This window comes from Hemicordylus capensis, chromosome 10 (genome assembly GCF_027244095.1).
Source record: "Hemicordylus capensis ecotype Gifberg chromosome 10, rHemCap1.1.pri, whole genome shotgun sequence".
In the NCBI taxonomy this organism is placed as follows: Eukaryota; Metazoa; Chordata; class Lepidosauria; order Squamata; family Cordylidae; genus Hemicordylus; species Hemicordylus capensis.
The window spans coordinates 1,435,343-1,459,158 of record NC_069666.1 but is presented as its reverse complement, the minus strand read 5'-3'; the positions used below and the strand labels follow the sequence as shown (position 1 = coordinate 1,459,158).

Here is a 23,816-nt window from a genome sequence, read left to right as displayed (position 1 = left end):
CTTCGGTCCCCAGATGTTGGACTACGGCTCCCATCACCCCCAATCAAAATAACCTCTGGCCTTTGGGAGTTGCAGTCCAACAACATCTGGAGACCCAAGGTTGGGAATGACTACTCTAGACTCCAGGCAGAAAGCTTTTGCTAACTCTGCGACCCAAGATGTTTTGATCCGGAGATGCCAGGGACTGAACTTGGAACCTTCTGCATGGACAGCACTGGAATGGGAACATAGGAACACAGGAAGTTGCCATATACTTAGTCAGGCCATTGGTCTATCTAGCTCAGTATTGTCTTCACAGACTGGCAGCGGCTTCTCCAAGGTTACAGGCAGGAGTCTCTCTCAGCCCTATCTTGGAGATGCTGCCAGGGAGGGAACTAGGAACCTAGATGCTCTTCCCAGAGCGGCTCTATCCCATGAGGGGGATATCTTACCAGGATCACACTTCTAGTCTCCCTTTCATATGCAGCCAGGGTGCACCCTGCTTAGCTAAGGGGACAACTCATGCTTTCTACCACATGACCAGCTCTCCTTCCCACAATCTGGAGCCTAGCATGAGTGATGCAGTACAGCACCCTAGCTGTAGTTGCACACCATGTTAGATGTACAGGGCAAGGTTGCAGGCAACAGCAAGGCCTAACAGACATGGCCAGTGAGCCAGGTAAACAGAAGGCTCATTTGCACAACTGAAAACTGGGCAGAAGAAGCGTCCTACTCTGTTTTGCAAGCTTGCACCCTCCTGCTTTGTGATCACGTGCGAGGGGAAAACAAGGCCGGAGTCATTGGCAGGGATAGCCAGCTAGCCTCCTGCTGGGTAGGCAGGCTCCATCCTACCCAGCTGCCGAATGAGGTAGGAAGAAAGACCCTCTTCCTCAGCAGGAAGCTAGCTGGCGATCACTGCCAGTGCCTCTAATCTTCTTTTTTGCTTGCACATCCATCACAAGACTGGAGTGCACAAGCTTCCAAAACTGGGTAGGATGCTTCTTCTGCCCACTTTCCAACTGTGTGAGTGTGCATCGTAAAATCCCTGCTCCAGAAACCTCTTCAAGAAGTAGGGTTTCTGTGGCGACCAAGTAAATGTCAAAAGCCCTCCCTGAACAGAGAAAGTTTGGAAGCTACTGCTCTAGACCATCTTGCCAGTGGACAGCCCAACCCAACCCAACTCAACCTCATTTCAGTGGGACTTTGGCAAAAGTCCCTGGTGGGGGGACATCGCAAAGGAGACTTACCGCCACGGCGTATCTGGTGACGTTATCTTTCTCACTGCCTTCGATCACCTTCTCCAGGTCTGGGCTGTCGTGGGACTCTCCATCTGTTATGACAATCATCACTTTCTTAGCGCCCTTCCGCCCACCTTTCTGAAATGCTTCGGAGCTGAAATTCAAGAGATGCAACAAGGTTATCACGCCTAGCAGTTGCCTTAAGGATGAATGGTGAACCTGGTTCGATGAGGAACTCCATGAGGTTGGTCTGAGTGGCCAGCATGATTTCTACGGAAGTGCCTAAGCACGACTTCCTTTTGAGAAGAATGTGGGGAACGAGAGACAATGGAGAGAAAGTCTAGAATCTAGAAGCCAATCCTACTCAAGCGAAAGGAATGTTTCAGAATCAAAACATTCTGAAGCTGCCCTATATCTCAGGTCACTTCCTCCTGGGCAGAGGAGTTCTGGAGACCAAGGTTTGCTTGCTAAACACCCCAGACTTTGTATAGATTTGCTTAAAGTTGTGCCGTCGAGTTGGTGTCAACTCCTGGAGATCACAAAGCCCTGTGGTTGTCTTTGGTAGAATACAAGAGGGGTTTACCATTGCCTCCTCCTGTGCAGTACAAAATGATGCCTTTCAGCATCTTCCTATATCGCTGCTGCCCAATATAGGTGTAAGTCTGGGAAACACACCCATGGGGATTCGAACCAGCAACCTCTTGCTCCCTAGGCAAGTAACTTCCCTGCTGCGCCATTATGAAAAACAATTGTGTTTGGGGAGGAACATTTGATGATGTCATTAGAGGCATCAGTGCTGGAGTCCTGCTCAGTGGTGGAGTCAAAAATTCAGCATCTCAGGGTCTTTCTAGGGCAGCTCCCATAGCCACCCACACCCCAACAGCCCCATGGCCACACACCCCACTTAGACAGATGCAGTAATTGGGGGTTTCTGTTACAAGAAGTCAAGGATCATTTCCTAATCCTGCAGAGCTTGAACCTCATGCGGTTATTCACTCAGAAGGGCCGTCTGGAGTGTCAACCACAAAGGGTGGAGGATGCTCCTTGTAAGCGAAGAAGGGGGATAAAAATCAATGGCAGTCCGATATTTGGTTATGCAACAAACTCTTGGAACAGCAAGAGCAGCGTATTATTTCCATTTAGAAAGCCAAGGGCTATCCATTATGGAGTGAGGAAGGAGACCGTTGCTTGCTCAGCCAAGCAATAGATGGAGGGAGAAAGGATCACGGAGGTGAGAGCTACTGTAGAAAAGGCAGGGCAGGTGGGTACCAAGGCAGGCCAAATGGCTCCCCTGTCTGCTGAGACCCTGGAGGAGAATGGAGGTCAGGACTGCATCCCTGTGTGTTCATGCAGCTCTACACCTCTGGTCTGGTTATTACCTTACAGCAAGGGGTCCTCAAAGTCACCTTAAGGGGCGCAGCGGGGAAATGCTTGACTAACAAGCAGAAGGTTGCCGGTTTGAATCCCTACAGCTACTATATCGGGCAGCAGCGATGTAGGAAGATGCGGAAAGGCATCATCTCATACTGTGAGGGAGGAGGCAATGGCAAACTCCTCCTGTATTTTACCAAAGAAAACCACAGGGCTCTGTGGGAGCCAGGAGTTGAAATCGACTTGACGGCACACTTTACCTTTAGGGGTCCTCAAACTGGATGGTGTTGGAATAAAACTCCCATCAGCCCTGTCACAATGGGCATGATAGTTCAACAACATCTGGGGATCCATGTCTGAGAAATTTGAGAATCCCTTCCTTAAGTATTCAGCACCTAAACAGGAAACCTTTGAGAAGGAGGCCTTCCATCCAGAGCTCAGGGTGAAATTGACCAGGATCTGGGCTGCTATATTCAGGCTCACAGCTCAAGTCAGTACTTTGGATTTGGGCCACACATCAAAAAGCCATAGACATAGACTTTGAGGTCATTCACACAATCAAAAACTGCATTCTACCCAGGTTTGGGAGCTGTGTGTGCTCCCAATTTTCGGTTGTGTGGAAGCAAGGGAGGAGGTAAACCTGGGTAGCTTTTCCTTCTACCTTGCTTCCACACAATCACTTCTCTAACTAGGTTTCCCTCCTACCTTGCTTCCACAAAACCAAAAATTGGGAGCACACGCAGTTCCCCAACCCAGGTAGAATGTAGCTTTTGACTGTGTGAATGACCTCGTAGTTTATTATCACAATCCAAGACCAGCAAAATACAAAACGGAATACAGAATGAAACCAGGCCCCCGCCCCCCGCCAAAACAAAAGCTTTAAAAACAGGAATCCAAACTAAAGTATAAGACACCAAACCTCAATTTAAAATACGATAAAAACAAAACAATCTTCACAAGGATGCTCCAATGAACCGTTCCTAACGCAACATTTCCGACACGTCAAAAGAAAAGAAAAGAAGCGCCGTGTGAGCTCCTGGGGTAGATCGGTAAGAACGGAGGTGGCCGAGCTGTGTCGGAGAGGACTCACCGAGCAAACTCGATCCCAAAGGCTGTCCGGGTTTCTGTCCCTCCCCTCTGCTCGATGTGGCTGGCAGCTTCCACTACATCCTTTACAGACCTGTAGTCATTCAAGTGAAACTCATGCACTGCGTCTTCTCCATACTGCACGACTCCAACCTAGGACGAGAAAAGACCCTCCATCCTCACAGAGAAGGCTCTCTTGCCCCTCAGGTGCTAGCAACATCTGCACCCAAGAGGCCACTTTAGCTCCACATCTTGGTCACGGCCCAGACAGCAGCCCAACCCATTTGCACCAGCTTGGTTTTCAAGCACAACACAAGGCCGGTTTCTTATTGGAGCCAAGGTTTTCCTCCAAGGAAAAGACTCCCCAGCACACCAGCCAAGGAAAACTGCAGTGATGGAGCGGAGGTTCTGAGACGGGAGTGATCCTCTGTGTGTGTTTTCTCACCTGTATTTGGCCCGGTCCAATGTAAAACTTCTTCAAGATGTTGATCAGGAAATGCTGAACTTCCACCCAGGGATAGATGCTGTTGGAGCCATCCAGCACGATAATTATATCCATGTACGTCTGGCATCCTGTCACAGGAGGGTCAAAAGATCACGAGCCGATCTTGGCTACTTGCCGCATGTGGAACAAGCCTGCCAAGCTTCCCCCTCGGAGTGGGAAAGCCCTGGTTTTAAGGCCAGCTTTTTCTCCCCTCTTGCCTTGAATTCTGATCTCCCAATTCCTTCTTGTGTTCTGTCCCATTTCATCTTTACTGAGGTTCCCTGGGGATATGGCTAGACTGTAAACGGGGTTGAAAGGAGCCCCCTCCCGAAGGAACGCTGGGAATAGGGTCCTGTGAGAGGGTGAGGGGTCAAGCACTCTCCACACCGCAGCAGGCAGGCTGGGGCTTCCAGGATCCTTTGGGGGTTGCCATGACAGCTAACCGGAGATCAAGATGGTGTGGCTGGTTGCTGAGAACATCCCTCAGAGGTTCCCAGAAGTGGTCCTCCGGATGCTGTTGGCCTGCAGCTTCCATCAACCCCAGCCACAATCCTGGGAACCACTGATCTATACAACCACCATGACATGCTTGCAGCAGAGGAAGCAATGCCGTCCAGCAACCTAAGACCATAAGAGAAGCACGGCTGGATCAGGCCATAGGCCGACCCAGTCCAGCATCCTGCTTCAGGCAGTGGCCAGGCTGATCCTGATGGAAATATGGCACCAGCCCAACAAGCACCCAAGGCAAGAATGGCCTTCCAGGCCCCTCTCCATCTTTCCCCCTGAAAATACCCCCCTGTTGCCTCTCTGCCAAGTCTCACCACACACTTTGCCTGCTGTGGTGCCTGGGCTCGGTGGCGGGGAGGTTGCCCACTGCGGCCTTGGAGGGTCTGGGCTCGGGGACCTCACTCTCAAGGGGTTCCAGTTTGGAGGGGCCAGTGGCCAGGATGAGTCCCCCTGCAGCACCCCGGCATGCTCCTGCCTCCGCCCTTGCCCTCCTTGCCAGCAGCCCGGTTGCCCCTTGGAGCCAAAGTCAGGATACCGGGTGCCTCTCCGGCCTGGCCGAAGGTTTCAGCAGTGCCTGGAGTGGGACACCCCACAGGTCAAGCAGCTGGGCCCCTGTGATGGGTGTGGCCCTGAAGAATAGAAAGGGATACAGCAGCAGAGTGAGAGACTGCTGGGAGGAACTCTCTCTCTCTCTCTCTACACACCCACGTAGGGCCTGAGAAGCGTGTCTCCGCATCAGGATGCAGGAAGCTGACCCCTTTGCCCGCCACTGACATCTTGAGAAGGGGACAGAGAACGCCCCCCTCACCAGACTTTCGGAGATCACCTGGCCCCTTTCTTTTTGCCAAGAATCTGACCATTTGCTTTATTTCATTCCACTTCCCCAACGGAAGCAGGAAGGCACAGACTAGAGCAAGGGCAGACTTTCGGGGGGGGGGTCTGGAAGGAAAAGGTGTTTTTGCCTTCCCGCTGCTGTCATCCAGGGAGGAGGCGTTGTAACCCACGTCTGCACATATAATTCCTGTTGGAAGGACTCCCTTTGCTACCGCATCTCCTTTCAACTAGAGATTTCTGGCTCTCCTTTTCCCTAAGTGGGACTGAAGTGATTAGAGACCAAACATCTCACATCGCACCCAGAGAGAGAGAGAGAGAGAGAGGAGGGAGCTTAGAGAAGACAGAAGGGGTTCCTCGTACTCTGGAGAGCTGGAGCCACCGTCTTGGAGAATCTGAAGTTGGAGTTCACCCTGGAGCACATTCCTGTGGTGTAGTAAGAACTTCCGCACTCATGAGACCAAAGAGGACTACAGGCCTGTGTGAAGAAGAGCGGGGAGGGAGGGAGTTGGGCAGAAGAGAGGAGCACCGGGGAGCTTTCAGTGGGGGCTGCTGCTCGTATTGCAAGCCTTTCCTGGCTAACTCCTCCAGACTCCAGGGGCGTAGCAAGCTTGGAGTGGGTCCTGGGACACAGAGGGGAGATGCCCCCTGCCCCTCCCCACCCCCAGTCTCCTCCTTCAGAGAGGTGGGGGGGGGCGGAAGCACAGAGCAAGTGGCCAGCCAGCTGGCTGCCCCCAGGGGCCCAGGGATATCTGTCTACCCCCCCACCCACACCATTCAGTTGGAGCTACGGCCCTGCTCCGGAAGCCAGGACATATATCTGCTGTCTGGTTTTTAAAAAGAAATTCTCTCCAGAAGCAAAAATGGGTTAGAGAGGGGTTCAGAATGGAGTTGCTACGTAAGGAAGTGTCTGCCATTGGCAGGGAAGGTTGTGGTGAACTGTGCTGGGCGTTCATGCTCTAGGAAGGTAAGAACAGACACCATGAGGAAAGCGCTGGCCATGGAGGCAGAGAAGGAAAGCTGGAGGTCGTGGGCTTGGAACTCCTTTTGCCTCCTCTCTTTGGGGCCTGGCCTGCGCTGTCAACTGGCAGAGGGGAGAAGCATCTGCAGAGCGCAGGTGGGGGCGGCTTCTGTGCTTGGCATCTTCCCTACCAGCCAGCTCCCCCCCCCAGTTCATCTGCAGCCCCTTCTGCTCCCTCCCTCCAGAAGGAACTGGAGGGCCTGCATATTGTGGAGTCCCCTCTTCAGTTGCCACCAACTCTTTGATGTAGTCGAAATAGGTTTTTTTTAAAAAAAGATGGACATATGCAGTTAACACATTAAAAAATGGGCCCCACATTGTGGTGAAAAGTGGGTGGCTGGCCTGAAAAGGTTGACGATGACCTCAACCCAGAGAGTGCCAGGAAGCTTGCATCTGAAGGGGCCATAAATCAGGGTGAACAACATTCACGTTCCTTACCAGGAAACTGTTGTCTTTGGGGTTTGTGGTCAAGCTCAGCCCCAGACGCATATTATCCTTGCGTTCCGACACATTGGAAAGAGTTACTCTTCCTTGGGGAAAGAATGTCAAAGTCAGGCCGGCTGCAAATACAGGCAACAGCGGCAGCTGCACAGATCGCTTGGCGAAGGGTTTGGGCAGCCTCTCCCCTTGTCCCTTTAATCCTCCCCATCCTCCTCTTTATTTGTCAGCCGCCCCATCACAAATGGTCCTCTGGGCGGCTCACGACAGAGAATTAAAACATCCAAAAAAACACATAACACATTAAACTCTAAGACAAAAAAGGTGAAAAGAAAAGACAAAATACTATTCAAAGCAGCTCATTTTAAAATTAGTTGAAAACCAGATCAAATCTGAAAACCAGAATGGAAAAGGCCTGAGTTAACAAAAAGGTCTTTATCTGGCATCTAAAAGAACAAAGTGACGAAGCCAGGCGAACCTCACTAGGGAGGCTGTTCCATAAATGGGGTGCAACCCCCCAAAAGGCCCTCTTCTTGGTAGCGACCCGCCTCAGGCAGGGCAACTCGGAGGAGGGCCTCCGAAGAAGATCTTAAGGTTCGGGTTGAGACATCTGGGACAAGGCGCTCTTCTCAGGAAACTTTAGTTTCCCTCCAGCAGTTACAGTGCAGGGGGCTGTAGCCCCTGGTTGCATGCAGAAGGTCCCAGGTTTGGTCCCTGGCAGCATCTCCAGGCAGGACTGGGAAAGACCCCGGAGCTTGAAACCTTGGAGAGTTGCTGCCAGTCAGTGTAGGCAGTACTGAGATAGATGGACCAAGGGTCTGACTCAGTAGAAAGCAGCTTCCTAGGTTCCGAGTCTACTAGGCTGACACCATGCCTCTGATCATGTAGACTCTAGGGAACATGTACTAAGATGAATGACAGGGAAGGCCCACTGAGATATTTGTTGTATTCACTGTATTTCAGTGGGCGTTCCGATGGCCATTTCAAAGGAACCAGGGCATTTCAGTGGGCATTCCCTGTCGTTCATTTGAGGATGTCCTGGCACTAGTCCAGCACAGGACTCAGATGCAGAAGGTCCCAGGTTCACTCCCTGGCAGCATCTCCAGGAAGCTTTTCACACGGGACTTTGAAAGCCCTTTAACTTGCATCACCCCCCCCGGAATGGAGGGGGTGCGTTCACAGATCAGCAGCCAGATTTACCCCGAAGTCCCTGCAAGTTATCGGGGAGCAGTTCACACGATTTGAGTTTTTCACTGCATGTTGAGTATAGCCCATTTTATATCCTGGGTTTAAAAAATCCACTATTTGCATCGTTTTTTGGGGGGACAACTTCGAGTTTGCAGTAAAGCCTCCCAGTAAACACGAGGTAAAGTCTGCTCTGCATCAATGTCCCTGGTAGGGCTGGGATGAGACTCCTGCCTGGAACCTTGGAGAGTTGCTGCCAGTCAGTGAGGACAATACTGAGCTGGATGGACCAAGGGTCTGACTCGGTAGGAGGCCGTTCCCTATGCTCAGTGCTTGACTTTTGAGGGTAACACACAGCCTGGTGATGAGTTTCTCTCTCTCTCCGCCACACTGATCCTTCCTGGTGAACTCCACACTACCAGTTCCAAAAGCAACGGGAAATATTCCGCACTGGTTGTGCCAGTACAGCAGTGCCACCCCCGTGCCTGCTCTTCCCCACTGCCTGCAGCCTCCTGCCTGAAATCAGGCCTCTTGCTTGGTGTCACGTTCCACTGTCAAGAAGAAAGGCTCCAAGGCCCCAGGGACGGGAGGAGAAACTTGGAAGACGAGGCAGAGCTGGTCTGGTGGCAAATATTTCGTATTTCAGAAACTGGCCGTTGCTGATCCGGGCAGGAAATCTGAACCTGGTGCACATGTGCCACAGGAGACAAAAGGATGAGCCCAATCCAGGGGTGCTTTGCTTTTTCAAAGGAAGCATTCTAGGGAGCTGGCCTTTTTGCCCAGTCAGAAGCCATCTTCAGACATGACAGGAATGCATGGAGAGAGCGCAAGGCCCTTTCCTCCCCTTGGTTCCTCAAATGCAAGTCAGTGTGCAGAAGGCTCTCTCTCCATGCATTCAGGGGGCCTGAGGAAGCAGCAGCATGCTCAATTGCGCACAGAGGGCCACCCTCATAGTCATAGGCAAGTATGCATTCATAGCACATCTGAACAGGGCTAGATCACTGACCTGCCTGTGAAGCTGCAGGATCAGGCCAACTCTGCCAAGTTTCCTTTAACCGCCCTGAGGCTTTTTTTGTTTGTTTTTTGGAAGGGCGGTATAGAAACCAAATAAGTGAAATAGACAAATAGTAACAAACTGGAGAGATGACACCAGGCCCATTCACCGTACGAGTGTACAGTGTACACAGGACCAGATCTGTACACAGGTCCAGTCGTTCACATGTTATGCTGAACACAAGTACAGAAGTATTTGTACCATACATTCAAAGGGCCTGTTTCCACGTTCACTTTTAAAATGGACACAGGTAGAGTCATTGCCCCGGAAACTGGGCAAAGAGGCACCTTTTAACGTGGCGATTCTCTTTATTGAGCAGGGGGAGAGTAACTGGCCCTTTCCACCCCCAGCACAGTACTTCCAGTGACTGTTGCTGGTGTCTGTCTTGTGTTTCTTTTTAGACTGTGAGCCCTTTGGGGACAGAGAGACATCTTATCTTATTTATTTATTATTTCTCTGAGTAAACTGCCCTGAGCCATTTTTGGAAGGGTGGTATAGAAATCAATCAATCAATCAAACAATCAAACAGGACGGACCCTGCTTAGCAAAGAGGACAAGTCATGCTTGCCACCACCAGGGCAGCTCCTCCCCAGATTCAGGAGCGGAAACCATCCGACTCAGCTGGGGCTGACCTTGTGACCAAGCCACCCACCTCCCAACTGGTTTCTACCTAACCCAGGAACAGAAGACAGGCGGGCCCTCCGCTTCTCCGACCCTCATGCCGCTTGTGTGAACCACCTTATAAACGGGCCCCTTTCTCATAAAGATGGTTAAGAATGGGAAGCTGCAGGCAGAAGCCCCCAAGGAATGTCTCCTGTCCTGGCTGGTCTTTGGGAGTTGCTCGCAAAGACACACTGGCCTTCCTGCAGCTCTTACTTAGTCCGGTGGGGCACACAGAGGGGGTGTTCCCCGTGTCCCTTTTCCCCACAGCTTTACCTAGATTGAGCTTGGAGCAGGTGCTGTTGGCTTCGGCATTCACCGGACACTTGTAGACATCTCCGGTTTTCTGATGCCCGTTCGTTTCATAAGGGGCTCCTACCACCAGCCTGGAGAAGGGAAAAATGGTGTTTTGGCCAGGTGTTCGCTGTTTATTTACTATTTCTTTGCAGCAGACAAACAGAACCAGCAACAAAGATCATGCAGTTCAAACATGAAGACCATACCAATAACAGAAACTGACAGTGGCAGCAACCAAGACCAGCAGAGAGCAGAGCAGGGAGGGTCTGAACAGCAGCCCAATCTCGATTGTCAGCTCTCAGAGACCTGCTGAGCCCAAAATGTTTTTTGCCTGCCTTTGGAAAGTCAGCAGGGAGGAAGCCCGATGCGCCCCTCTTGGAAGCGAGTTCTAATCTAGCCTCCCCTTAAAACAGAACCTGGAGCAGGACCCCTTCAGCAAACCTTGGATGCCTGAGCTCTGCAGAGACTCCAGCAGAAAACACGACCTCTCATTACACAAAATCTGAGAAGCTCTACACCAAACAGATGCTTAGGGATTGTTTGCATAATCTTTTCTGCATGATCCTACCCCACCCACAAAGTCTTAGCCTTTCTGAGGAAGCCGGGCACGGACAGCCAATCTTTTCAAAGGAAACATCTCAGAGGGTTTAAAAACAAAATTCTGACTTAATCTACAGGCTTCTTTTAAAAGGGGATTTTGAAGCGGAGAGACATTTTCCTGGCAGAGGACACAAACATGTATTGTGAAATGAGACAAGGATGTGGTAAGTGCGCCTGGAATGAGACCCAACGAAGGTGAAGATAAGAAAAGATGGAAGAAAGCATAACCAAAAAGTCACATCGATATTATGGAGGAAAGGTAGTGGGTCAGGGTAGGTCTTCAGCTGAGCCCAGAAACGGCCTTCTCTGACCGGCAGAGGGTCGCAGGGGGAGAGATCCATAGCGTGGGCTCCAGCACTGAGCGATGTCTCCCCTGCCCCATGACCTCAGATCTAGCCCCTGAAGCAGATCTGCACATGCCTGCCTACACACTCCAGGGCAGGAGCCCAGGTGCTGATGGGGAAGCTTGCCGAGATAGAAACAGTGAGTACATACCCTGGGTGCTGGAACCCACCTGGGCTTTGATCACCAAACAGATGAGCTCTCAGAGGAAGAGACCCAGAATCCTACTGCGAGTCCCAGTACAGACTGGGACCAGGGGGAGTCACTACTTCCTGAGGGACCACCATCCCAGAAAATGCCCCATCTGGGGAGCCATGAGATTGGAAGACCCAAACCCAGCCAATGACCCATCACCCTGAAGACCCCTCCGTTCTATCACCCTGAAGGAGCAGAGGCAGCGGAAAGAGCACCAATTTGGCAGCCTAAGGCTTTCCCTCTTCCAGCACTACTCAGAAGGTGCAAATGGCAGAGAGGCAGCCTCAAGGCCTCCTTGTCAGGCAGCAGGGCCTACGCTAACTGCCCACTTGCTGCCTGTGGGTTGCCGGTGCAACCTCTCTGTACGGACAGCTCCGGGGTGTTTCCTGGCCTGGACAGCTCCCCTGCTGATTCAGACCTTTTTGCCTAATACCTGCTCTTGGTGCCCGATCCTTCCAGAGAGCCTTCCGCTGACACAGCAGACTGAGTCAAACCTCTCAGAGTTGGCCGAAACAGGGAAACTGGAGGCAGATCTTGCAGCAAACGACTCTTTAATGGGAGGGGGATTTCGTGTTGTGTGGGGGTTCATCAGGGGAATGCCCAGAACAACTCAGGTGTGCTGCATCTGCACTTCCACACACTCAATATTCAGTCTGGGCGAGCGTGCAGCTTCCTAAACAAAGATGCTTCCAACAGCGACCTTTCATTTGCTGCCAATTCGCTTGTTAGGCTGCAGGATGCCGTGGAGAGTTTCTGCAGCCGCTTCAAAACGAGAGGAAATCGATTCATTCTCTGCACCCGGCTAGACTCAAGGAGCTGGGCTGGGAGTGCTCAACTCCAAGAGCTCCCCACAACAGCTGGCAGCCATCAAGAAACCTAAACAATGACTAATTCCTGTTTGGAATGGAGATCTTTTTCAATTAACCTGAATCAAAAGCTGGCAGGAGTCAAAAGTCTGGCCTAAATATATCCGCCGAGGAAAAAACCAATTGCAATGGAGGGTAGGAAACAAACGCCATTCACTGTGATTTCTTGGACGCAGACTCAGTCTTTACATATTATACAGTCAATTAGACTAAAGGTCTCCCCGTCACTTTGACGGGGGTTTGGAATGGGGTGTCGGTAAGGTACATACAGCATCCAATCAAGCTTAGAACATCCCTGCTGGATCAGACCCCAGGTCTTTTAGTCCAATGTCCTGTTTCACACAGTGGCCCACCAGGTGCCACTGGGAAGCCCACAGGCAGGAGTTGAGGGCATGCCCTCTCTCCTGCTGTTGTTCCCCTGCAACTGGTATTCAGAGGCATCCTGCTTCTGAGGCTAGAGGTGGCCTATAGCCCTCTGACTAGTAGCTGTTGATAGACCTCTCCTCCATGAAGTTATCCAAGCCCTTCTTAAAGCCATCCAGATTGTTGGCTGTCACCACATCTTGTGGCAGAGAATTCCACAAGTTGGTTATGTGTTGTATGAAAAGGTACTTCCTTTTGTTGGTCCTCAGTTTCTTGGCAATCAGCTTGCCCTCCTCTTCTCAGAATAACCCACCCCTGAGTGAAGGGCCACTCATCAGTACTTCAGGGCTGTGTGGATCAGGAGCGGACAGGGCTTACCTAGCCAAATGCAGTCTCCCAGAGTCTGCCTGTGATGCTGGCTGGAATCATATCTCCAAGGTATTGTGATAGAAGAAAAAGATTAGCAAGAAGTTCTTCTCGCTCTCTCAGAACACTAGAACCAAGGGTCATCCCATGAAATTGACTGCCAGGAAATTTAGGACCGACAAAAGGAAGTGCTTGTTGACTTGGCAAATAATTAATCTATGCAGTTCTCTGCCTCAGGCTGTGATGGTGGCCACCAGCTTGGATGGCTTGGACAAATTCATGGAGGACAGGTCCATCAATGGCTACTAGTCTTCATGCCTATAGACCGCCCCCAGCCTCAGAGGCGGGATGCCTCTAAATCCCAGTTGCAGGGGAGCAACATCGGGAAGGAGGGCTCACCCTCAACTCTTGCCTGTGGGCTTCTCAGAGGCATCTGGTGGGCCACTGTGGGAAACAGGATGCTGGACTAGATAGGCTTCCTTCGGCCTGATCCAGCAGGGTTCTTCTTACATTCTTACAGCACCCACCAAAATCCGCCACTCTTTTCAGACTTCAAATAATTTTAAAAGAGAAAAGAGAAAGAAATCCAGCCTCTGCTGCCATGCTGCAGGTAAGCCCCCCTTCAATGTGAAATTATGTCCTTGGGGAATATTTTTCGTTAGTTTAATCATGAATGCACACCTCAAGACCCCCAGGTACCTTTGTTGTACGCATCACTTTGCCTCCAGAAACAAAGATTAGAGCTTTCATAGGTCCCAATCAAAGATCATCTGCCCACACCACAAACGCAACAGTTGAAACACGTATTAATTTTTGAATGGGGAGGATCTCAACCAGCCAGCCAACCCATGGAAGTGAAGAGAGACAGTTCAGCAAACCAGTCACAACATCTCATCAGAACTTGCAACAGTAGCCAACGTCCAGACGTCTGCAGTAACCAATCCCCGCATCCACCTTGGAAGTAACTGGGAAAATATTCGGAGACCTGCCAAGTTTCCATCCAGCTCAATCACTGCAGCTCATTAACAATCCAGTGTTCAACCCCAATGGAAAACCGTGTGTCATGGTCCAAGAAAGAAAACGAAAAGGCAGCGACCATTCATTGTCATGTTGTCTGTTATGAGTTTTGGTTTCCCCCATAGCTTTGGGCTAGATTGACTCATCACTTAATGCTTTATATAGCTGTGGAGCCCTGATGCCTAAGGAACGGCGTGGGAGGTGTTTAGGCTTTCTGGGCAGAGCTATTAACATACTTGAAGGCAACTCAGAATGTTGGTGGGTATCCATGCCACTGCGTCTTGGAAGGGCCATCTAAGCAAAGCAGCCGAACATGCTTGTGGTGGCTCATGGATTACTGACACCTACTTTCATTGTCATGAGAAGATCCAATACAGCCTAATTTGTGCCCTGGACAACTATATAAGGACATACGAAACAGCCTTCTACTGAGATGGACCATTGGTCCCCCCTAGCTCACCGTTGCTTAGACTAGGCCCATTCACACAATGGCTATTAGGGAAGGACAAATGCCAGCCATGCCCTAGTTCAGGAGCTCTGCATAGGCTCCTGTTGGGTGATTGTGTGCACTTGAAAAGCAAGGTGGGAGTGGGAGGAAGAAGCGGTCGGCTGGAATTGAGGAGCTGAGTCGCAACTCACAAGGTGTTTCCTCCTACCTCGGTAAAGCTTCGGGTAGGATGGCATCCTCTAACTCAGCTCCTCTCTCCCGGAGGATCACTTCGTCCCCCTCCAACCTTGCTTTTTAAGAGCAAATAGCCACAAAACTGGAGCAAATGGAGCCCCCAAACTAGGGCGGGAGCACGTTTGTCCTGCCTTGATAACCATGGTGTCAACGAGCCTGACTTGCTGGCAGTGGCACTCCAGGGTTTCCGATGGGTCTTTCCAAGCTCTACCGGACCTACTTCCCATCCTTCCCATGGAATTCCCTGTCCATTTCCTCACCCCTCTTGAGGCCTAAGCCACTTCCCTGCCACAAGCTCCTTAAACCTCACTTCTCACCATGCTAGGTCATGGGGCCGATCCAAATGGCTATTCCCACCCCCCCTGCAATGGTGAAAGCACCATGAGGTGGATGAGGATGCCAGCTGTAGCTCATAAGTTACCTGTTTCTGCTAGGAGATCAGCAGTTTCCTATGGGAGTTAAGAACTCTTGGGTGGATGCCATCTAGCCCTGGTGACTGGCTCATTTTTAGTTTTTCAAGACAGCTTAGTACATCACCCATGGCCACCTCCATTTGACTCAGTTCTTCAGCCTCTGGCCCTGAAAAGCTCCGTTGAGGCTTTGGCAAAGACAGATGTCCTCCTGGCTTGGAGTGTCCTCAAGGGCACCTCTAAATGGGGCTTTGTGCTCCATTGCAACAGATGCTGCTTCTCTGTCTATTTTGACAAAAAAGACGACAGACCCAACTGCTTGGCTGCACAAAAGATGACGCAAAAAGCAAACCCAGCAAGAATGTGAACACTCCTGAACTTCAGCACATTCTTTTCCCAGTCTGCCACATTTATTAAGTTTTCCAATTCTCCGTCTAATCAGCTGCCCACTGAAATAACAAAAGTCACTAGGGAAGGAGCTATAGCATTACACATTTTTTAATAGTATTGTATTTCCAGCACATGTTTTGATTCACGTGGAAGACACCAGGCAGCACAGAAGAGGTACTTCTGGAAGGGAAGGCAAGAGGAGCAACAAAGGACCAACTGATTCTTTGCAATCAATGGAACACTTAATCTGCTGCTGCACCAATTTGGAGCCGCTAATTTATTCAAGATGAGGTTGGATCAAGCACGAGGAAGTGGACGGGCAGCAGTGGAAAAGTTTAAAGTGTGCTTGGCTGCAAAGCAAGGAGGCGTAGCTCGTGGCTTCAATCAATACTGATTTGTAGAGATAAAGACACCACCCCAGTCGGTAGCCTGGTCGCAGGTTTTTGAACTGGGATGCCAGTGCAGACCTAGGCTGCCGGAGCTGCACAGAAAGGCTTCAACCACACAACCTATTCAGTTAAAAAGCAGACACTACAGACAACAGAAGAATGGCCAGGGATAGAAACAACACTCAAAATACTCAGTTAAGAGGTACACAGAAGGCAAGCATTCAGTGGCCTGGTTCTCACATCTAGATTCAATGTTGGTTATCAATACTGGTGTGTGATTGTGTGAGCTCACACCAAGGTGGTTTCTGGCCCAAGATGAACCAGAGGTTCCCGCCTTGATGTGAGTTCACACAATCATACTAATGTTGGTAACCAACATTAAACAGAGATTCAAATAATTGTATGAACAAGGCCAGGAAATCGAGCATTTGTTGGGTCTAGCGGAAGAAGGAAAAGGGAATACTTGCTGACAAGGTATTATCTTGTGGCACAGATATATAACTTCATGCTTGGTCACCATCTGCAATGAAGATGCACTGGAAACAGATTTGGCAGAAAGAAATATCTTCCTCCATACTGCTAGATGGGCTAATATGGGAGATAAGTCTAGATCACCACTGACCCGACAGCATCCCGTGATAAGCCGTTAACTGTGCATGTGAACCTGCCTTCATGGTCCATCTAACTCAGTGTGGTCTACTCTGATTAGCAGCGGCTCTCCAAGGCCTCAGGGAAAGACCTCTCTTATTGTCTGCAACCCAAGAGACGCCAGGGATCGAACCGGGGACCTTCTGCATGCAAAGCAGGGGCTTTACCACTCAGCTACGGCTTCTCTCTCCCAGAGAAAGGATGGCCTGCCTGCTTGCTTGGAGTCTTGGTTGACCGACAGCAAGAAGTATAAACTGATTCCACTGAAAGACATCCGATTTGAGGCGGTGGGAGCCTTTTAGCTCTGGGATTAGTGCTGTGACACTCTCTTCACAAATGTGGTGGTGACCACCATCTTGGATGGCTTTAAAAGGGACTTGGACAAACCCATGGAGGACTGGTTGAGGATTACATAGGAACATAGGAAGCTGCCATATACCGAGTCAGACCATAGGTCCCTCTCGCTCAGTATTGTCTTCACAGACTGGCAGCGGCTTCTCCAAGGTTGCAGGCAGGAGACTCTCTCAGCCCTATCTTGGAGATGCTGCCAGGGAGGGACCTTGGGACCTTCTGCTCTTCCTAGAGCGGCTCCATCCCCTACTAAGGGGGAGACCTTCCAGTGCTCACACTTCTAGTCTCTCATTCATATGCAACCAGGGTGGACCCTGCTTAGCTAAGGGGACAAGTCATGCTTGCTGCCATGAGACCAGCTCCCAGAGGCATCTGGGCGGCTGCTGTGGGAAGCAGGATGCTGGACTAGATGGGCTTTCTTGGCCTGATCCAACAGGGCTGTTCTTTTGTTAAGATGTTGCCGGCATCAAGCAACAAAAGCGCAGGCGTGAACCAGGCCTTCCTTGGCCTTTGTGGCCACAGCAAGAGAACTGCGCAGCTACTCTGCTGGAACGGGCCCGTAAGAAGTTCAGACTTGGGCAGAACCAAAAATTCTTCTATCGGGCGTTGCAAAAAAGAATTCCAGAGCAGGGGTATCATATGTTTTACTGCATTTACAGCATGGTTTTGTGAAGCGTGTTGGAGACTTACAACTATCAATTAATCCCCCCCTCCCCAGTTTTCCCCTGACAACATAACTGCCATGTAGGGTCTTGATCCTGGAGTGTCAGAACTGCGGGTTTCATTCAAAGCAGTCTAGCATGGTATCGGTGGCCCAAAACGCGGTGCAGGCGTCTGTTCCAAAAGATTACTTACAGGCTAACATGTCAAATAAAGCAAACGTTTAAACAGAGGGTTAATTTTAGAAGGAGGCCTTGCCAGGGGTGTTGCTAGGCAGTTTAAAGATCCGACCTTGGGTCACAGGGCGCCCCCCGCCACCTTTGATAATCAAACCCCATCCGACTCCCCCATGGATAATTATGTCTCTAATATTATACTGACGTGAAATTAGATCATCAAAAGGCTGCACAGACTCAGCTGCTTTTTTTGCAGTATGGTTTAGCTTTGTTACATACATCAGTGAGAGCGATACTCACTTCTGGGATGAAGTCCGTTCCTCAGCACTGGGAGGGGGCCTCCAAATGTCCGGTGGGTGGGGGCTCCCCAGAAGCCCCATGCCACCCCCACTGCCATGCTAATCTTTCCCATTTTTGCCGCCACCATGTGCACAGCTCGGGGGGTGGGGGGGTGAGATCCAAGCAGGCCCCCCCCATGGACTTTATATGATCTCTAGCCTTTGAGCTTTTCATCCTTACTGTGCTAAAGTACTTCTCTTAAAGTTTTAGACTACAGCCACTTGCAATTTTTGCATTGTCTATGGAAATTAACGGAACAACAATTTTTTAAAAAAAGGAAACTAAGCCTCTAATATTATAATCCAGAACTTCTGAAGGCGGGAGCATCTGAGGGTGAGGGAGGCTGGGAGCTCGCTCTCCTACGGCTGCCTCCATGGCTGCCCTTCCTTTCTGGAGGAGGCCAGGGAGGAGGGAGATGGCTCACAGGTTTCAGGGCTCTGAGCCATTCAGTGGGGGCCCGAGCCTCATGGGACAGCCCCTCATGATACCCCGGGACTCTGCTGTCTGCTCTGGCCATTGCGTTAGGATCATGGAGTTATCCTCCTCAAGGGGATTTAATGTTAATATACAAAAAATATACACTGCACCTGATGTGCAGCCATCCTCTTGAATGGCCCCTCTTTTTCCTTCATAAGAACAGCCCTGCTGGACCAGGCCCAAGGAAGCCCATCTAGTCCAGCCTCCTGTTTCACACAGTGGCCCACCAGATGCTGCTAGAAGCCTACAGGCAGGAGTTGAGGGCATGCCCTCTCTCCTGCTGTTACTCCCCTGCAACTGGTACTCGGAGGCATCCTGCCTTTGAGGCTGGAGGTGGCCCACAACCCTCAGACTAGTAGCCATTGATAGACCTCTCCTCCATGAAGTTCTCCAAACCCCTCTTCAAGCCATCTAGGTTGTTGGCTGTCACCACATCTCGTGGCAGAGAATTCCACAAGTGGATTATGCGTTGTGTGAAAAAGTGCTTCCGTTTGTTGGTCCTAGATTTCCCGGCAATCAATTTCATGGGATGACCCCTGGTTCTAGTGTTATGGGAGAGGGAGAAGAATTTCTCTCTTTCCACTTTCTCCACACCATGCATAATTTTCATCTTTCCTATAAGTTCAAAGCAGTTGGACTTTTCATCGTTTAGGCTTTCTCTCTCTCTCTCTCTCTCTCCCCCCCTCCCTCCAGTTTCAGGCTCATACCTCCAGAACCATCCAATGTATGCTTTATACAAGTCCCACTGAGTTCCATGTAGTTCAGTATTAAGGCGCCAGGGGGTGCCAAATGGCATCTCTGGTTGCTCCTCTCTCTTCCATCTGTCCGGACATTGATGAGAGCTGTGTTGCCTGCAGGCTGGCTATTCATCAGGTAGAGCTGCATGGGCTGACCAATGGCCAGCCTGCAGGCAGGATGCGGGGGGGAGGAGCAACTGGAGCTGCTGGGAACCAGATCAGAATTGTAGCCCTTTTCTTTCACTTTCTGCAGTGAAGAGAGTTCAGGATTCAACAAAGATGAAAAAGTCTCAGGCCTAGATGGGGTGGGAGAACAAGTTTGGAAGAGATCACCTCATGACCACAGAGTCAGCAAATGATGTCTGAGCTGCTCCAACACCTGCAAAACCAGACCAAAGCCATCTGCGAAATGCATCAGCCTCTCTGCCTTTGGGCACATGTAAGTTGAGGCTTGTGAGCAGGAAGCAGAGCTGATGAGGACCAGGGCAGTGTGTGCGGGGGGGGGGGGAGGAGATCCCTTTCCGAAAGGGGGAAGTCAGCGGTTAGCTTCACCAGCAGGGCTGGCTTCAAGTCTGGAAACATTCCAAGCAGTCCTATCCGAAGAGGACCCCAACGGCATTCCAGTTCCGCGTTTGGGACCAAGTTCTCCCTCGGATGAAAACTGCCTGTTGCCACAGCATCAATCAGCATTGGTCTCACCTGGTTTGTTCTGAACACCTTTCAGCTGCTGACAGACCAGAGAAGAACAACAGGCACTTCTGCTGAGGGCCCAGGGGGCAAAGACACTGCCAAAAATGCCTCCCTTTTTCATTTCCATGGATTGGGTTGGTCATATTCCAGTGGCTTGTAACTTTCCTTAGCAAATTCTGTGGGTTAATCTCCACCCCCCCCCACACACACACCCCTGCCGATGGGTGACACCCCACGGGAGTCTTCCCTTTAATCCTTAGCCAGCATGAGGTGACCTTGCTTTGTTTCCCCCAGTCAGAATGAGGGTTTTCTTCCTGTTCCATATCAAGCCTTCTCATCTGAATCCGACACAACTGTAATTTAAACAGATGTTCTCCGTGACTGTGGCTTCGGGGCTGGAAGGGATCGTCCTAATTGCATAGGATCTTCCAGGCAGCACATCTCTTAATTCGCCACTTGGCACAGAAAGGGTTGTTTGAGTCATATCTCGGGTGCTTTCAGTTTTTTGTTTTTAAATCAGTCGATGAAATGGGTTTATTGGGATGGTGCTGAAAGACAACCCCAAGCTGGCTGCCAGTTTCTCGGCCTTTCCCCAAACACTAGAACTTGGGCCATCCAATGAAAAGCCCTGTGGTTGTCTTTGGTAGAATACAGGAGCTCAGAAGCTTGCTCACTACTTATTAGTCCTAATCAAGATATGACCCTTCTTTGATTTTTGGACTCTTACAGCCAAAGACTTATTTTCCCTGATATATCAATTCTTGGAGATGCAAAATCTGAAAATCCTGGTTTTACTCTAATAGCCAGAAGGATGACATTCTCTCCTACCAGAATAGGAACTGGTAGTAATAAACAAATACACCAGAGACACACAGTAATATTCATGGGGGTTTAACCCATCCGTGAGATTGCAGGCTTACAGATGCACAAAACAATTCACAGGAGATTTTGTTCCATATGGGGATTATCTCCGCTGGCTTGAAGGGAACTTGATACAAAATGGGTAAATCTTTCCAATGACTTCCATATGTCAACAAGGGGACTCGGAGAACTTTAAAGTAAAGTAAAGTGTGCCATTGAGTTGATTTCGACTCCTGACGCCCACAGAGCCCTGTGGTTTTCTTTTGGTAGAATGCAGGAGGGGTTGACCATTGTCTCTCCCGTGCAGTATGAGATGATGCCTTTCAGCATCTTCCTATATTGCTGCTGCCTGATGTAGCAGCAGCGGGGATTCGAACCGGCAACCTTTTGCTTGTTAGTCAAGCATTTCCCCGTGGCACCACCATCAAATACTAACATGGCAGGGTTGCTCAAGGAAGGTGGGTGCATTGTTTTAGTTTGGGGAAGCTGCAAGGGGAGAATCGTGGAAGTGGTCCGCTCAGCTCTCTGCTGTCGGAGCCGGAGACAGGCCATGTAAGGCTACTCCAGGAAGGGCATGGAATAAAGCATCTCAAAGGCTGACAAGCTACCAGACGCTCTTCAAACTGGCGAGGGGGAAAGACTCATTCCTAGTGAGCTCCCAGTGCAATTGGGGACTAAAGTGTTTCACACAAAAGGTGAGTTTTATGGAGGGAGTGGAAGGAAGCCACATAAACAACGTAACTGCCATCAACAACTGGGCGATTCAGTCTTTCCAGCAAGATTAAGGGGATGAAATGAGGGTGGCCGAATCCGCCCCGCCATCTCATTTTAAAAGGAGGCCCTCCTGTCCACCAGACAATTGGAGCATCCAGTTGCTAGCCAGACCACAGAAGACCCAGGGCCAGGAGAGCTGGAGAAAAGGCAAGCAAGCAACTAACTGCTTTTCCAGAAGAGCCGGGCAATCATGGCTGTAAATCTCCAGAGCAGATTTGCTGCACTCTCCCCCAGGTCCCTCTGCTGCCCCCCCCACCCACCTTTGCATTAGAGCAAGACGGAGAACGTCATGTCTACTCCTGGAGTGATTACCCAAAGCTCAGGGAGATTTGCCACCAGTTTCTTCAAGCTCATGTGGGGGTAAAGAACAGCACCGTTCTGCTGGCTGCCGGCTCTCTCTGGTGACTCTCCAGGCAGCTTCCATGCTATAATAGTTCCAATAGATTCTGCGTTTGCCAGACTTTGCAGCCCCTAGCTAGCGGAGAACCAACAGTCCATCAGCATCCTCTGCAATTTAGAAGGACGGCTCCCTCCCACAGGGCATGCAGGTCCAGAGAATTAGCTGTACGCTAGGCTTGTTCACACAACCGCTGGCAGGATAGGAGAAGCGCCCGGCCCGGGAAAGAGAAACTGCCACGCTCCCAATTTTCGGTTGTGTGAATTGTCAGTCGTGTGCTTGTAAACATTAAAGCAGAGAGATGATCCTGGAGAATGATTGTGTGCAGGGAAGCAGCTGGGTAGGACAAGCACACCTGACCCAGATTCCATCCCCAGCTTTTTACTGAGATGGGAGGAAAAGCCGTCCGGCCTGCAACAATATGTTGTACTAGAAGCCATGACAGGGAGGTGGAGTGAGTTTGGAGGAGGAAGTGGAAGGGGGAGGTGAACAGAGGGGCGCTTTAGAGACGGGGGGGGGGGAGAAATCTGTGGGATGGGAATAAGTTAAGTTGCGTGTCGAAATGTTTCTGCTGATGCCTATTTGCATAAAGTTACCTGTTTTATATTCTTGCATTCTTGTGAGTTCAGTTGCTGTTTGTGCCCTCAAGAACCCATGTGTTTAAAATGCTGTGTGTATGTCATGGGGTGTGTGTGTGTGTGTGTGTGTGTGTGTGTGTGTGTGTATTATATATATCAATGATACTTAACTTGCAGTGGGGGTGGAGTGGGGGTGCTCTGAAGGCCTTTAGGTCCAAGATTACCTAGGTGCACCTCTAGGGGCGAATCGTTTAAGAGATCTAGGGGAAGAGCATGCAGTCGCTATATAAGCTGCCAAAGCATTCTAGAAATAAAGAGAGTGTCCTTCATCTGCAGTTGCTTCTTTGAGTCTGATCTATGGTGGAAGAGGACTGCACGGCACGAGACACACTCCTCGGCACCGTCTCTCCCTGCTCTTCCTGCCTTAATATTTGCAAGCACATGGCCGGAGGTCAGGAGTGTGCCTACCTGGCTGTCCTCCCTAGGCTGGCTGCGCCCCCCACCCTGCTGGTGGCCATGTGCATAAGCCCACTGCCTCTGCGTGCAGCTTGGCCTCCCTGGGGTCGCCTCTTCTCTCACTCCTTAGACTTGGAGATTCCCTGCAGCGGGCCTGGGTTGGGAGGCCTGCCAGGCAGCTGGACATAACCGGGTGAAAAAATCAAAATGAAATACATGGGCCCAAGAGATGAGGTTATTCATCAGAAAAACAAACACACAGATGAGAGAGATGAAGTCAGGGAATCATCGAGGGTGGGGTTCTCAAGCTGGGCTCCCCAGATGCTGTGGGACAACCACACCCATCATCCTCAGCCACAATGAAGGATCATGGGCACTGTAGTCCAGCAATATCTGGGGACTCAAGCATGGCAACCCCTGAGCTGAACTCAGAAGGCTCAGCAGACAATCCACCTGCTAAAATGCTTCCGAATATTTTGATAGTGGAACGAAACCAAAAAACCCAAAAAATAAATTAAGCAAGCAACATTGTCTGATGCAACCCTGTGATGCCGCCAGCCAGGGACTGTACTCTCTTTGCAAGGAAGAAGGGAGCCAAAATGTGTGCTTATTTCAAAAGGGGAAAGAAGCCAAGTCCCCTAATTTAGGAAAGAAGGAGCTTAAATTGCTGATCTGGAAAGACAATGAAGACCGAAGATGATCTAATATACTGGCCGTATTTGAGAGCCCTGTGAATTAAGCTTTTTCCTCTTCCCTTGGAATTCAGCAATCTGGATTCTTTCCTTTCAGACTTTCCACTACCCAAATTACACATAAGCCCCCTCCCCCAAATGTGTAACATTTGGCCATCTGCCCTGAAAATTCAGAATGAAGGAAACAGCCTCAATCTAATATTTATATA

The 23,816-nt window shown here is 50.4% G+C and overlaps 1 protein-coding gene across 3 annotated transcripts in view; it reads right to left on the bottom strand.

Moving 5' to 3' along the window:
* The window catches only part of ITGA11 (integrin subunit alpha 11), an 81,416-nt gene that overhangs the window by 42,128 nt on the left and 15,472 nt on the right, over positions 1-23,816 (bottom strand). For 2 of the 3 annotated variants that reach the window (XM_053271639.1, XM_053271638.1), the window contains exons 4-9: positions 10,131-10,240; positions 6,956-7,047; positions 5,860-5,974; positions 4,120-4,247; positions 3,679-3,827; positions 1,227-1,371 (exon numbers count right to left, since the gene is read on the bottom strand). In XM_053271639.1, coding sequence (XP_053127614.1) covers positions 1,227-1,371; positions 3,679-3,827; positions 4,120-4,247; positions 5,860-5,974; positions 6,956-7,047; positions 10,131-10,240 — 739 coding nt within the window. Of the gene's footprint in view, positions 1-1,226; positions 1,372-3,678; positions 3,828-4,119; positions 4,248-5,859; positions 5,975-6,955; positions 7,048-10,130; positions 10,241-13,837; positions 13,944-23,816 lie in introns of those variants that run through there. The other variant, XM_053271641.1, reaches the window with a different exon arrangement.